The 14,983-nt window shown below is 47.4% G+C and overlaps 1 protein-coding gene across 1 annotated transcript; it reads right to left on the reverse strand.

Moving 5' to 3' along the window:
• Positions 1–1,173: 1,173 nt before the first annotated feature.
• Positions 1,174–12,427, reverse strand: LOC117721036 (zinc finger protein 783). Its single transcript, XM_076913402.1, has 7 exons — positions 10,050–12,427; positions 7,515–7,853; positions 7,304–7,430; positions 7,059–7,187; positions 5,261–5,386; positions 4,255–4,365; positions 1,174–3,200 (listed from the first exon to the last, which is right to left on the reverse strand). The coding sequence occupies exons 1-7, from the start codon at positions 10,071–10,073 to the stop codon at positions 2,461–2,463; spliced, it is 1,596 nt and encodes a 531-aa protein (XP_076769517.1). The 5' UTR covers positions 10,074–12,427; the 3' UTR covers positions 1,174–2,460.
• Positions 12,428–14,983: the final 2,556 nt, after the last annotated feature.

Raw genomic sequence — 14,983 nt, forward strand, 5'->3', positions numbered from 1 at the left:
GCTAAGATTTCCACCTCCGGAGTTTAGGGCCTCGTGGCCCAATCATATCTTTGTTTTACAAAATGAGTCAGAGAATCTGGGATCCAACGTCGTTGAGCTCCTGCAACCAAGCAGGCTTTGTTCATTCTTAACTCAAAATACTCTCTTTAACCTGTCCTATTGAATTTCAGTATAAATGCAGTAAGTAAGCCCAGTTGGGCATAATGATAAAGGCAAGTAAATCCTAGAACTCTGGAGATAGAGGTAGGAAAAACAAAAATCCAGGATTACACAGCACCCTTTTCCTCGCCCCTAGCACTTGAATTTGTGCTTCAAATATAGAATACTTGTTTCCAGAGAACACCTAAAGCATTAGGAGAGGCCAGGAGCCTCCGGGACAGTGGCATGAGCACTTGCAGGCAGGATTAAGCTTGGGAAGCTATACTGTCCACATCCTGTCTGAACACTTACTGAAGACGGCTGTCTGGCTTGTAGGGCATAAACAACAGCTGGGTGAGAAGGCCAGCAGAGTCCAGAACCATGGCTGCACGCCACAGACTTGCTTACTTACCCTTACCCAGGAATGATGGCAGTGTTACCCTCTGCCTCATCTGTGCAGGGCTTTTGAATGGCTATAGTCTGAAGGACATTAGGAAATAGCATAGCCAAGGATGAAGGCACCCAGGAGCATGTGCTCTGGTGTCTGAGTGCCGAACAAGAAAGCAAACTATCAGTACTGGAATCCAACACCCCAGCTCCAGGAGCACCCAAGGTGCTGTGACAAAGAGGCACGTGAAGCACCGGCTCTCATGACTTTGAGGCATGACACTATCACCTCAAATTCCTGGTCTCGAGCTTGTGCTTTTGAAGGGCCCCTAAAGTACCAGCTCAGCGGAAAGTGAAGGAACTTCTACCACTTGGCAGGAAAGAAAGGTCCCTCCTGTCTGGAGAAGAAGGACACAGGATCAAGAAAAGTGTCCCAGACTTAATAGGAAAAGCAAAACCATGCATATTTGTCTGGTGCCTCTTTTGACACAACTCTAAGGTGACATCCTGGAGCTGTTCTCCTTGTCACACAAGGAACATGAGCCCTGAGAGAGGCAAAGGACAGGTGCTTTCTGAGCTTGCTCTAACATTCTCTTTCAGGCATTTTTGAAGGCCTGTCACAATGGATCAATAACATAGTGACAGCAGTAGAGTTTTGGTTTCTTTGAAAAACACAGAAACCTTACAGGAATGTTTTTGTCTTAAACCCAGGTGTGGGAACTGGACTGCTTCAGACTGTCTGCAGTGGCTATGGTTTCTTTTGTGCTTTAGCAGGAGTGTGATTTTTGCAAGCGGCAGATAGTTTCTGCACCTGTGCGCTGTTTGGAATTCTGGGGACTATTCAAGAGGGTAAATGCTAGAGCCCCAAGTGTTGGTTGTTGTTGCTAATGGTGGGCTGTTGGTTGGTTGCTGTCCATTAGGGTTTGTTATGTAGCTGTACACAAAGGACAAATTAGATATCCTGACATCGGAGATCAAACTTGTCCCAAGAAACTCAACACCACTTATCAGCAGGAAGTAGTCTAATGATAACATCACCCACTTTTCCCTCCATCCTTTCTCTCTCCCAGCTATTATTATTTGGAAGGGAAGAAAAGGGGTGAAGGATAGAAGAAAGAAGAACCCACAAAGTAGCCAAAGCCCAGCTACACAACTTCACTGTCAACACTGAGATCTGCGAGGAGTAATCCATTCTTCCCAGCTTCTCTTTCCTCACAAGTAGTAGTAATGGATATGTACCTGCCATGTGAGGGAGAGACTCACATGGACTCATAGAAAGCCATTGTAGGCATTCAAATCCCCTGGCACTTTGCTTTCAGGGCATCCCCACTGAAGCAAGTCTACACTAAGCTGGTCTTCCCATCCTGTCAACCCCACATGGAGGAAGTAGCAAAAGTTCCTGCCCCACAGCAGCTTCTGGTCTCCAAGAAAAATCTCAAAGTAACAACGTTAAGCAAACAAACAAACCAATGCACACTTCCTGTGCTTCCCTTAGCCATCTGTCCATCCTGCCTTCTTTTCTCAGGTGGACTGCAGACTTTTCTCCATTCAAACTTTTCCCCCCAGGCCTCTTGTCCCACCTGGAAGAGACACAATTTCTGTTCCTACTGCCTGCGGTACCAGCGAAAGAGGCCTGACCTTAAATCTTAAGAATCTTTTACAAGTCAGGAATGTCCAAAGGGAGGAATTAGGAGACAGAGGCATCCTGTCATACACACACAGTCACCAAAAGAGCTGCTTCTTCCAATTTGAAAGGAAAATAAAAACAGACTCTCCAAAGCCATCCCAGACTGAGGGACCAATTTCAGGTCAGGCACAGAGAAAGGCCCTGAGATAGTGCAGGTCCTGCCAGGAGAGCCAGAGAGTATCATGGCAGGCTCGTGGTCAGCCTTGCTGGGAGGACGGAAAGCAAGAAGAAATGAGGCTTGCCTGGCCTCAGGAATGCTTCTGCATGTGGACAGTCAGGTGGTAGTTCCTCTTAAAGGCCCTGCCGCACTTGGGGCACTGAAAGGGACGCTCACCAGTATGGATGCGCTGGTGACGAAAGAGGTCTGAGGGCCAGCGGAAGGCCTTGCCACAGTAGGGACAGGCAGACAGGCCGTGCCTCTTGCCTGCGTGCTGACACTGGTGCAGTGCCAGGCTCTTCTGATGCTGAAAGGAGCGAAGGCATTTACTACAGTGGTAAACCTTAGCTGCTGGCCTTTGTCCCATGAAGGCATGGCTTACTGGGGACTGGTGGCTTGTGGGCTCCTCAGGAAGCCAGCGGATGACAGGGCCTGGTACCACTACTTCTCCTGGTTCCAGTGTGGAGTGGCTTTTCCCTGACCTAACAGGGAAGCCACTCCAAGCCTCCCTGTGTTCCTTTTCTACATGAGTCCGCTGATGGATTATCAGATTAATCTTCAAGTGGAAGCTCTGCCCACAGTCAGGGCACAGGAATCCCTGCGTCTGGGGTCGAGGAAGGATACAGGGTGGCTCTCCCATTGCCTCTGCTGCCTGGGGTTCCCCAATCCGCACCCTAGGCACTCCCTGGATGTGATGCCGTCTGTAGCCTCTAGTCTTAATCCTGGGCCTTTTGCGGACTCTAAATACAGACTGGTTCGAGGACTCCGGCAGCTGCTCCTCAGGTTCCTCCTCAGACAGGGCTTCTGTCTTGATGGTCACAGTACCGCCACCTGACAAAGAAATCATTACTGGTTCCAAGAGGACCACATGGCTTCCCTTGTCATTCGATTCAGGTCTTGTTCCAGGTTCAAGCCTTTCCTCCCTTCCCCAGTTTCTGTGAGTGCCATCAGAGCAGGCCAGTGGTCCTACTCACAGACATCATGGGACAGGCAGTGTCTCATGTATTATTCAACTCTGTTTGCTGTCTTATGCCTTATTCCTGGAAGCTGAGCTAAGAACTCCAGAGGAAGAAGAAAGCTGCAGAAGCCAAGAGCTGGGGACCCAGCAGAGTCCATGATTTGATTCTGAGACAGATGGCTGAGACTGTGAGGGAAGACACTCCAGCCATGGCAATGGTGCTACCAAGACCCTAAATGTTATGATGAGAATAGTCACAATCTAAGAGGCCTTGTGGGTCACATGTAGCTGTGATCCTAGCACTCAGGAAGAGAAATGGGAGAATTGCCACAAATTTAAGACAAGCCTTAGTCAAACAGTGATTTTAAAGCCAGCCGACTTTAAATACACCCCATCTCAATACATATACCCCATCTCAAAAAAGGGGGCATGGCCTAGATGAGAGAAGGGAGTGACTTGCCTGTATGTCACCCATCTGAAACAAATTCACTAAGGTGTGTGCTGCCCTATCAGCATGTGATTCCTGTGCGGTCTCAGTGAAGGTCTCACTTGATGCAAGAGTGTAACTGAGATGGTGAGGATAGTGGTCCCCAGGGACAGAAAATAAACAGGCTTGGCATTGAGCTTTATCAAAAAAATATGGAATCCAGGTGAAGGACCTACACTGAAACTCTAGATCAACATGCAAAGTGCAAGATACCACAGGCTGTGAATCTAGGTAGGTCACCTCACAGAGTCACTGTGGGAGTGGAGCAGACCTTATGAACAGCCTTTCTAACACCAGCAGATAGAATCTGTCTACCTGCGGCATGTCTTCAAGCAGTGACTTCCATGAAAGCCAGTTGACCACAGGCTGTTACTACCAAATGACCCTCTGAGCTTCTATGAGGCTCTGCCACAGTCACAAGTGTCTTCTCTTTCACTCACCTGACCCCACAGAAGGCACGCTATCTGTGGAAAGGGAGGGTAGCAACTCTCCTCCCTCTGCAGATTCTTCCTCCTGTCTAATCGATAAAGTCCTGGTGCTTGCTGGAATCCCTGTGAGAGGGAACAATCCGATGAGGGTCATACTTGACACAAGTGTCATAGGAGATATGGCCATTGCCTCAGCAGGCCCTAGAATGCTTAAGGGTCTGCAGGAAGAAGAACTCCTCAGGCTTCATCTGGAGAGCCTCTGAGATGACAACAGAGCTATAAAGGCCACATCGCCAATCCCGTGTACACACAGGCTCATAACCTGCCCCTCCACATCTGTCACCGTCATCAGTCTCAAAATAATAGAAGGTTTGGGAAGGTCCCAGAACAGAATCCCAGTTTTGCAATGGGTGAGGACATTACCCTCCTAACCCAGTCCCATCTCACAAATTCCATGCATACAGCTTAAGCTTATTATACTAGCTGGGTGGAACTCCACAGAAGGAAGAAGTCATGTGCTGTGGGGAGATGCAGAGAAATCACTCGAAGGAAGGCAAAAAGGATTAGGAGTGAGATCACCAGCAAGAGAAGACTAAGGGGACGCAGTAAGGCCAACTCTGTGCATGGCGCTCACATCCTCTGAGTCAGTCTAGGAAAGGCCCACCTGTAAACAGAAGCAGACACAGATCCCGGATGAAAGAGAAAAGTCAGAGGTCTCAACAAGTTTTCAGAAACAATACTGTGAAACTGCAGCGTGCCAACCTAGCACCACACTGAGAGGTGAGACAGAGACCAACCCGGTTACATGGCCACTGCAGAAAGCTGCAGCAGGCCCATCTATACTCTTCCTCTTACTCCAGGCAGACGGGTGTGTCCAGGCCCCCACAGTGCTATTCAGACATCTGAGCACTGAAAAGACTAACCCTACCTCTTCAAGGTCCAGCTTCTAAGAGTTCAACATCTGGCTTGTCTCTTATGCTGAGAACACCAGTGTTACTGTCCAGCTGTTCGCACTCACCAGTGCCTGGCTCAGATAGAGCCATGCTTGTGTCCTCTTGCTGCTGCCCAGGTGTCTGCCTTTGATTTGGTTCCTCCTGAGCAGGGCTAGCTGGACTTGGGGCTTGCTCTGGACTCAGAGAAATACCTAGAAACACAAACCATTGTCATTGAGCACAATACCATGGTCTCCCAGACTCCGGGGCCACACTAAGAGTCTCTGGCATTCTGGGCTATCAGACCAAAGACAGAATGTAAAGACACAGTGGCTATGCCCACTGCCTGGAGCTCAGTCCTTGTCTAAAGCCTATTTTTTGTGTCTTTCACATGTTGTTCCCTGCTAAGCCATCTTACCAGCCCTAATTTCACTTTTAAATTTTGATACAAGGTCTCACTAAGTTGCCCAGGCTGGCCTTAAACTCATTCTGTAGACTAAGTAGGCTCTGACCCATGAGTCTCCTGTGCCCTAGAATAGTCTGGATTACAAACCTGTTCCATAGACCCCACCTAAACATGAACTCTTGATTCTTTCCAATTCGTTTGGGGTTTTTTAGATTACAGTCTTCCCACCTCCAACCTTGAGGAGTTAGGGTTAGACTTTAATAGGTGGATTATATGGTACATAAATTACAGCTCAGTAAAACTGTAGAAAATGTGGATGGATTTGGAGTTTTTATAGATTAAACCAAATGCAGTCTGTGGACTTTGGGTTATTAAAATTAAGATCCAAGCCCCTACTGAAAACAGAATAAGGACTGGGTGTTAGATAATTTTCTGTGGGTAGGTGATAATATTGTGGTTGTGCTTACGAAGAGAAATGGGTGGTAAATTTCTATTACTGATTTTTTTCCCTTTCTTTTCTTTTTGATATGAGGTCTTACTCTGTAACCCAGGTTTGCCAAAAACTGCTATCATGATGATTTTGTGGTTACTGTTCTGTTCTACTTTGGGTTATGTTTTTTTTAAAGATATATTTATTTTATTGCCAAACATGGTGGCACAGGTGTCTAGTTCTAGCACTTGGGAATAAAGAAACTGGCAGATCTCCATGAGCTCAAGGCCAGCCTGGTTTACATAGTGAATTCCAGGACAACCAGAGCTACCTAATAGTGAGACCCTAAATAAAATAACCAAAAATAAAATAAGTAAATAAACATGTACATGTGTGACAGTGTGTATGAGTGTTTTGCTTGCATGTATGTATATATACTGCATGCAAGACTCCGGCCCACAGAGGCCAAAAGAGGGCACCAGATTCCCTAAATTGGAGTTACAGACAGCTCTAAGTTGCCATGCGGGTGCTGGGAACTGAACACGAGCCCTCTGCTAGAGCAGTGAGTGCTCTTACCCACTGAGCCTTGCCAGCCCCCAGAGGAGTCAATAATAGTCCCTTTGGAACCACTGTCAAACGCTGGCTTTGGAGCAGCCCCAGCCTTCTCCACCAGGGACATATCCCTGAGAGAAGCACAACAGCAGGAGACTGCTCCTGCTGTGGCCAGCTGAACAACGCTGATGGACATGGACACCACGGCAGGTGGCACAAAGTAGATGCTTTACCAGGACAGACCATCAGCCCACTCAGAAGAGGCCCGTTATATCCTTGATCTCTATTTGCTGCCTCTGACCTCATGGCCATCCCTTTTGTGCTGGTACCTCTTATACAGAGTCAGAATCCTTACAGTTCGCTTTACTCCTGCTCAGAGCAGCCTTGGACAAAGTGCAGCCAGCTCTGGGTAAAGGGCCTGTGCTCTCTTCCCAGCTCCAGGAAGGCAGTTTGTTGTTCGCTTGCCCCAGCAGTCTCAGGGTGTACCGATGCTTACCGGTGTTGGGTTTCCTCGGCCATACTGTCTCCTCCTCGCTCCCCTTCTCCTGGCCCCAGGGGTCTGCAGGATGGGGCTCTTCTCCCCGTTCTATCTGGGTAAGAATGTCTGGTTTGGAGATGGCATAATCTGCATACAGAGTGGGGAGGACATGGAGAAAGATCTGAGTCTGGCTTTCCAAAGCACAGGCAGACTGTGAGAAGCCATTGCTGAGTAAAAGCCCAGGTATTCCTTTGAAGCCTTACCCAGGGAAACGAGCATCTCATAGTTGCCCCTCATCACATGTTTGTAGAGCTCTTTCTGCCAGTCCTCCAGTCTGGCCCACTCTGATTCAGAGAAATACACAGCCACCTCATCAAAGGTCAGGGGCACCTGAAACCAGTGTCACACCTGTTCACCCACATGCTTATAGCCACAGGCCCTCAGGTTCCCTACATCAGGGCATCCAAAGGCTACCTTGGGGACCTCGCCCTTGCTGCCAGGGGGCAGCCGCAGGACCCAGAAGTTCCGGTTACGCATGAGGTTCTCCAGGTTCTCCAGCCGCCGCTGCAGCAGCCCATACTCCTGCAGCAGGGTCCCCAGCACGGCCCACTTGCCCTCCAGCTGGTTGCCGAACTCCGCAGCCGTCTTCTCACAGTCAGCCAGCTTCTTCTCTGCTGTCCCTGCACGGCCCTCCAGAGTCAGCAAGCGGGCCAGACAAGAATCCACTTTCTTCTCCAAGGCCTGAACGGCAGCCACCACAGTCCACAGTGTGATTTCCGTGGAGTAGAAGTATGAACTCTTCTCTGTATTTGGCTGGAGTGAAAAAGAAGGGGTATGAGGCCTCTCAGTACACCTCTGACTGTCCCTCTCAGAAAGCTGCTCAAGAGACAAGAGAATCATATAATCAAAATATCCACGTCGTAAACCAGGCATGGTAGTACACACACCTATAATCTCAACATTCACAAATGAGGCAGGGAGGTTGCCTCAAATTCAAGGGCAGCTTGAACTCAACAGTGAGTTCTAGGCTAGCCTAGACTGAAAAGTTGAGACCAGCCAGACATAGTAGCATGTCTTTAATCCCAGCATTCAGGAGCTCAAGGCAGGTAGATCTCTGTGAGCTCAAGGTCAACCTGATCTCACTTACATGACAAGTCCCAGACCAGCCAAGGCTGCATCGTGTATAACACTGGTTTGTGGCATTTTTGTTGTTGCCTAAATGGCATTTTGTCCCATGTACCTGCAGGTCTACAATCAAAAATTCACCTGACTTTGGATAAAAGTATTTGGAGTCAGTGTTGGTAGGGGAGGGGGCACGTCTTTAATTGCAGCACTCCAGAGGCAGAGGCAGGCAGATCTCTGTGAGTTTAAGGACAGCCTGGTCTACATACAGAGTGAGTTCCAGGACAGCCAGGACTACACAGAAACTATGTCCCGAAAAACAAAAAACAAACAAAAAAATTGAAAAGAAAACGTTGTGTCTATTCTGAACGTATACACATTTTTCTTGTCATCATTTCCTCCATGACGCAACTATTAACCTTTCCATTGTATTGGCAATCTAGAAATCAATGAATGTATTTCAAAGCATATGAGTAGGTTATATACAAACACTGCACGATTTTACGTTAGGGACTTGAGCGTCTGTGGTATCAGCTGTAGTTATTATCATAGTGTTGACATATCGATCCTGTTAGCAAGTTTGTTGGGATATTAGGTACTGCAAGACAGCTGAGGGGTAGAAGCAGGTGGACAGAGACCAAAAGGGTTTCCAGTCCTGCTCCCACAACCTAGAGAATTCCAGCTCATTTTCTATTCCTTGTAGTCAGGGAACCCAGAAGGACACACAGCAAACTAAAGAAAGGAGAGGTTCCTTTCAAAAAGCTTCCAGGAGACTACAATTTCAGAAACCTGTCTGAGATATATTGGTAATAATAGATACCACTTACTGAGAGCTTTTTTTTTTTTACAGGTGAAAATTCTTCTAGCATGTTCTCTTAATTGGCATACTGAACATTACCAAGCTACTCCCCTCCCCACCCTTTTTTTTTTTTTTTTTTGAGACAGGGTTTCTCTGTGTAGCCTTGATGTCCTGGAACTCACTCTATAAACAGGAACTCAAACAGGGCGGGATTCTAGAGGCAGGAGCTGATGCAGAGGCCATAGAAGGGTGCTATTACTGGCTTGCTTCCCATGGCTTGCTCAGTCAGCTTTCTCATAGAACCTAGGACTACAAGCCCAGGGATGGCACCACCCACAATTGGCTGTGATCGCAACTTGAGTAATGCCTTAAGTAGTATTACTGGATGGAGGCATTTTCTCAACTGAGGCTCCTTTCTCTCTGACGACTATAGCTTGTGTCAAGTTGACACACAAAAGCAGAATTATTTTGTTGGTACTTCACAACTAATTTTACCACTGTTATGAATTGTAATGTAAATATCTGATACGCGACTCCACGGGGATTATGAGACCCACAGGTTGAGAACCTCTAGATCTTGGGTGGAAGAAAAAAAAACAGTCACAAAAGTCAGAAACCTGTTGCAAACTGAGTTCGGTATTGTTTCCTACGAAAAAGTAGAGTCGCTAGGTATTTTAATGGTGGGCTCATTCTAAGGTGTTGGTCTGAGGCCCCTTCGCAGCCTCAACCTTGCGGATACGGCAGGTAGGCGGCACTGGCTCCTGTCTGACTGCTCGGCGGCAGGTCTCAGGAGAAACAACGGGCAGGGGGACTCTCGACTGTGTTATCTGCATGGTTCCTTCCAGGCCTTCCGGAGATACGCGAGCACCCGGCCTAGCGGGGCCACGGAGGCCGTGCCGCGGTCACCGGTCTTAGGGCCCAGCCCACCGGGCCCGGTGTTTAGGCCGCCCGCCGCCAGGTGTAGACTGATGGCTTTGGTGGCCTACGTGGCCTCCAGGCCGGTGGCTCCTTGACCCCAGGGTCGGGGGCGCTCGGGGCCGGGTGGGCAGAGACCCTCGCACGCGGCGGCCATGGGCCGGGGCGCTTACCGGGGCGGGCGCCGCTGCAGCCATGGCTACCGCGTCGTCGCTGGGCTGCGGTCCTCCGCCGACAGATCTGGCCAGGCGCAGGCTGATTTTCAGGCAGCAGGTCCGACCGAGCGCGGGCTGCGCGTCGGAAAGGAGCAGGAGCCGCCCAACTCGGGAGCTGCTGTCTAGCGGCCGCAAACTCCACACGGTCCCAAGCCACGTGCCCTGCTGGCCACCCTTAAACGGAGCTGCGGCGGAGGCCAAGGCCGGGCGCGCACAGCGCCCCCTGGAGCCAGAAGGACCGCACTCCGCGGCTGCTAACCTGCGACGTCAACCCTGCCACCTGCCGGGCCGCAGGCAGCTGGCCTCAGGCAAGCCCACCGGAGGGTGAATTCAAGCAAGACGTCCGTGAGGGAAACGCTCAGGAAATCCCCGAACCGAACACCCTCATCGCAAGGGTGTTCAGATTCCCTTTTCTTGGGTCTCTAAGGGGAATCTAGAGGAGAACGTAAGGTTTCTAAACTCCAATTCTGGTTTTTCAGAACAAGTAGGAAGCGTTAAGGGAGATGGTGCAAGCCCAGGACCGGGGTGTACCTCAGTGGCAGAGCAATTGCTTGGCTTCGGGCAGAACCCGAGGGAGGTACTTCGGGGTACTCTCCCCTCTTGCACTCACTCACCTTTGAGGCTCGTAGCATCTGTGTACCCCCGGCAGAGCTCCTTCTTCCAGCCTCTCTGCCGCACCGTCTGGACTTACCTGTGGCATCAGCAGGGCATCCTATTAGCCTTGGCTCCAGGAGGGGAGCTGGGATTGGCCATCCTGCTCTCCCTGCCAGGAGGCTTCAAAAGAGACAATGGACAGGACCACAGCTACTGGTTCACTTGTAAGGCACTCTAGCCAATTCATGACCTGAATTACTCCGAATAAACTATTCCATTTAAGACCAATTTCCCTCTGAAATTAGAAAGCTTTACCCGGGAAAGGCAGAATTGACCTTGGGATATAAAAATAAAGCCGTTTTCTTTGTTTCCTGTATTGTATTCCCAGTCATTTTTGTTATTCAATAAGCCAATAAACTTCCAGCTAGCAACTGTGTTTTGAATCTTTTGGGTTTGTTTTGACATAGTAAGGACACCGGCAAGGCTAGGAAGTGCTACTTTGAATTACATCAAGAGTTAAATCACATTTAACTCTTTATAACAAGATCCAAATCAACATTTAGAATTATTCATTTTGATTTATTATTAAACAGGGTCTTGTTATGTAGCACAGACTGGCCTCGTGATCCCCCTTCCTCAGTCTCCTCAGTGCTAGGATTTCAGGCTTGTGTCACAATAACCAGTTCACTTTGAAAAAAAATTTTTTTTTTTAATTCTTAAGTAATCTCACCTAAAAGACAAAACTGTGAGTATGTGCTCATAAAATAGAAACCTCCGTAGGATCTCATTAAAGGTCAGTCTAAGACACCTAAAGTGATGAAACACTAATAAATTGTGACTTTTAAAATGATAGTTAAGGCCTGGTGGACACACCTCTAATCCTAGTAACTCTGGAGGCTGGGGCAGAATTGTTGTTTGTGAATTCTAGGCCAGCCTCCTAGATTTCAGACTACCTGTCTTAGAGTTTTATTGCTGTGAAGAGACACCATGACCAAGGCAACTGACAAAGGCAAACATTTAGTTGGTGCTGGTTTACAGTTTCAGAGATTCTGTCCATTATAGTCATGGTGAGAAATATGGCATCATGCAGGCAGGCCTGGAGAAGGAGCTGAGAGTTCCATATCTTGATCCAAGGCAGGCAGAAGGGCACTCTCCCTGCACTGGGCAGAGCTTGAGCACTGGGAGACCTCAAAGTCACTCCCACAGTGACACAAGTCCTCTAACAAGGCCACATATCCTCCAATAAGGACACACCTCCTAACAGTGGGCCAAGGATATTCAAACCACCATACTACCTATATGAGTATAGTCATTGTGAGACTGAGATCCTGCTCCAGAAAATAATGATGATGATAATAACAGTTAATGTGCAATACAACCAGAAGAATCTGAAAATGTACTAGAAAGTGGGAAACATTAATAATGAGCTTTACTCAGAAAGGAAGAGGATTTTTTTTTGCTTTTTGAGATGTAATCTCCATATGCCTGGTGAACTTGTATATAGCTTGGACTGGCCTTGAACTCTTGCCTTGGCTGCATGGAGTGATGAGATATGCTTTGCTAACTGGTTCCCAGAACTACTGGTTTAGTTACCTACCATTCAATGCTAAATTCATCAATATATTCATCAAAATACTTTACGGTAAAATGTGGTTTCTTGAACAGACCAATCTGGGTTTGTCAGGCTCACAGTAGGTCTAGTGTAAGTTAAAATTACTTTTATAATGTTGTGAGGGGGCTTGTTTTTGGGGGTTTTTTTTCTTTTTTTCTTTTCTTTTCTTTTCTTTTTTTTTTTTTTTTTTAAGATTTTGTTTTTATGCTATGAGCATGAGAATGCAGGTACACAAAAGCCAGAGGTGTTGGACCTCCCTGGAACTGGAGTTGCAGGCAATTATGAGCTGCCTGACATGGGTGTTGGGAACTGAACTTAAGTCCTCTGCAAGAGCAGGTTCTGTTCACAAGCCACTTCCAGCCCCCTTTAACTGGAATCAACTTGGTATGTAGACCAGGCTGGCTTTGACTCAGAAATCTACCAGTCTCGGTTTCTTAAGTGCTAGGATTAAAGGCATATGCCACCACAACAAGCCTGTCCTCTTCCTCATTCAAAACAAGGTCTCATTCTGGCTTTAGCCCTCTCCCTTGACTCTCATAATGCTAATATTACAGATGTGAGCCTCAATCTCTTGCCTTAGTCATTCTCTCTCTCTCTCTCTCTCTCTCTCTCTCTCTCTCTCTCTCTCTCTCTCTCTCTGTCTTCCTCTGTCTCTCTTTCTTTCTCTCAATGCAGATGATCAGTCATACACAAGTAAGGCCTTATATGTTGACGGTCCAGTAACAAATTGACAAGTTATGAACTAACAACCCTTGGGGCTTCTAAAGTAATGTCACAACCTTTGACTAACAGACACAGGTCACTCTGAAACAGCTAGCCACTGGCCTCTGCTATTGAAGGTGGGGTCATCAAAAATTAAGGCAATAGACACCTAACATAACTCAAGGAATGGGGCAGAATATTCATTCAAGTATTATTGTGCCCATTAAGAGATGAGGACAGTTCAGAGCGAGCATTGCCCATGACCCACCTCACCCTACAATCCAAGTATGGTATAGTAAGTTGAGATGTAGGTGTTGAAACTAGACACTAGTTGAGACTGCTTGCCTAGCATGCACAAAGCCCTGAGTCCAATCCCTGGGATTCACCCCCAATGACAAAGTGGATGCTCACAGGAGAAAAAACACAGACTATATGTTTAACCAGGCCTCTTTCCCCCAAGAATTCTGACAATACTGTCTTTCTGTTCTGAGGATACCCATTATACATGTTCATTAAATGAACATTTGGCAAGCACCTTATGTAGGACTCAGTTAAGAAACTGTCCCTGCATTTTGTAGCAATGACTCAACCTTAGTGACCCTGTCCTTCTCTCTCCCGAGTACAGCTGCTAACAGATCTTCACAGGCTCCTGCCTGTCTCACTCAAAACCTCACAGGACAATATATCCCATTCTTCACACCAGTCCCCAATCCCAACCCAAATCAGTCAGAATCAAGGCCAATCTTTGCAAAGCTTATTCCTTATCCCATTACTAAATGAAAAGTCTGGCCCCAGCCATGCCTCCACTACTCTACTTCTCACGTACTCCCAACTTTCCAGCCAGATTGCAACTGTTTGACTGCTGTTTGCCTCTTAACTGCTTGGCCATTCCACCATTATTTACCACATTTCCTTCCCATCTGACCAGACTACTAGCATTTGGGAGGTGAAAGCAAGAGAACCAGGAGTTCAAGCACAGCCTGGGCTACAACCAACTGTCTCAAAAACCAAAACCAAAACAGTCAGGGATGTAGCTCAGTTGATAGAATGCCTGTTTAGCACGCACAAAATCCTGGGTCCAATTTCCAGCATTATATAAATCAGGGATGGTGGCTCTCTCCTGTAGTCCTAGCAGTCAGATAATGTAGGTAGGATTATAAATTCAAGATCATTTTCAGCTACATAGCACATTCAAGACCATCCTGGGCTAAATAAGAGCTTTTAAAGGAAAGGTGGACACAGGATAGAAAGATGCTGGGTAAGAAGCAGTTGAGGGGTTGGTGGAGAAGCTGGAGAGATGGCTCAGTGGTTTCAGTGCACTTGTTCTTGCAGAGGATTAGATTCATGGCGCACACATGGTGACTCACAGTCGTCCATAATGTCAGTCCCAGGGGGTTCAAACCCCTCTTCTGACCTCCTTGTGCATCAGGCACTCAGGTGGTACACAGATATATATTTGAGCAAAACACTCAAGACACATAAAATAAATCTGAAACATTAAAAAAAAAAAAAAAAAAAAAAAAAAAAAAAAAAAAAAAAAAAAAAAACAGTTGAGAGGCTGGCAAGATGACTCAGTATGTAAAGGCACTTGCTGCCCAAGATGATGCAAACCTGATGATGTGAGTTGCATAAAGGTGGAAAGGGAGGGCTTATTTCACAAAGTTTTCCTCTGGCACACACACACAAATAGGAAGTAAAACTTTAAATATGTATATATATAATTTAGTTGTATTCTGAGCATGGTGATGCACATCTTAATCCCAGCATTTGGGAGGCAGTAGCAGGCTAATCTCCGAGTTGGAGGCCAGCCTGGTCCACACAGAGTTCCAGGACAGCCAGGACTACAGATACGTCCTGTCTTGGAAAGCCAAAACAAGCAAACAACCAACTTCATGTTCATCTGGGTATGCGGCACTTTCCTGTAATCCCAGCACTTGAGAAGCTGGAGCAGGGAAACTGAAAAGGCCCAAGTCTGGGTTATACA

The sequence above is a fragment of the Arvicanthis niloticus genome, chromosome 15 (genome assembly GCF_011762505.2).
Source record: "Arvicanthis niloticus isolate mArvNil1 chromosome 15, mArvNil1.pat.X, whole genome shotgun sequence".
NCBI classification, from domain to species: domain Eukaryota; kingdom Metazoa; phylum Chordata; class Mammalia; order Rodentia; family Muridae; genus Arvicanthis; species Arvicanthis niloticus.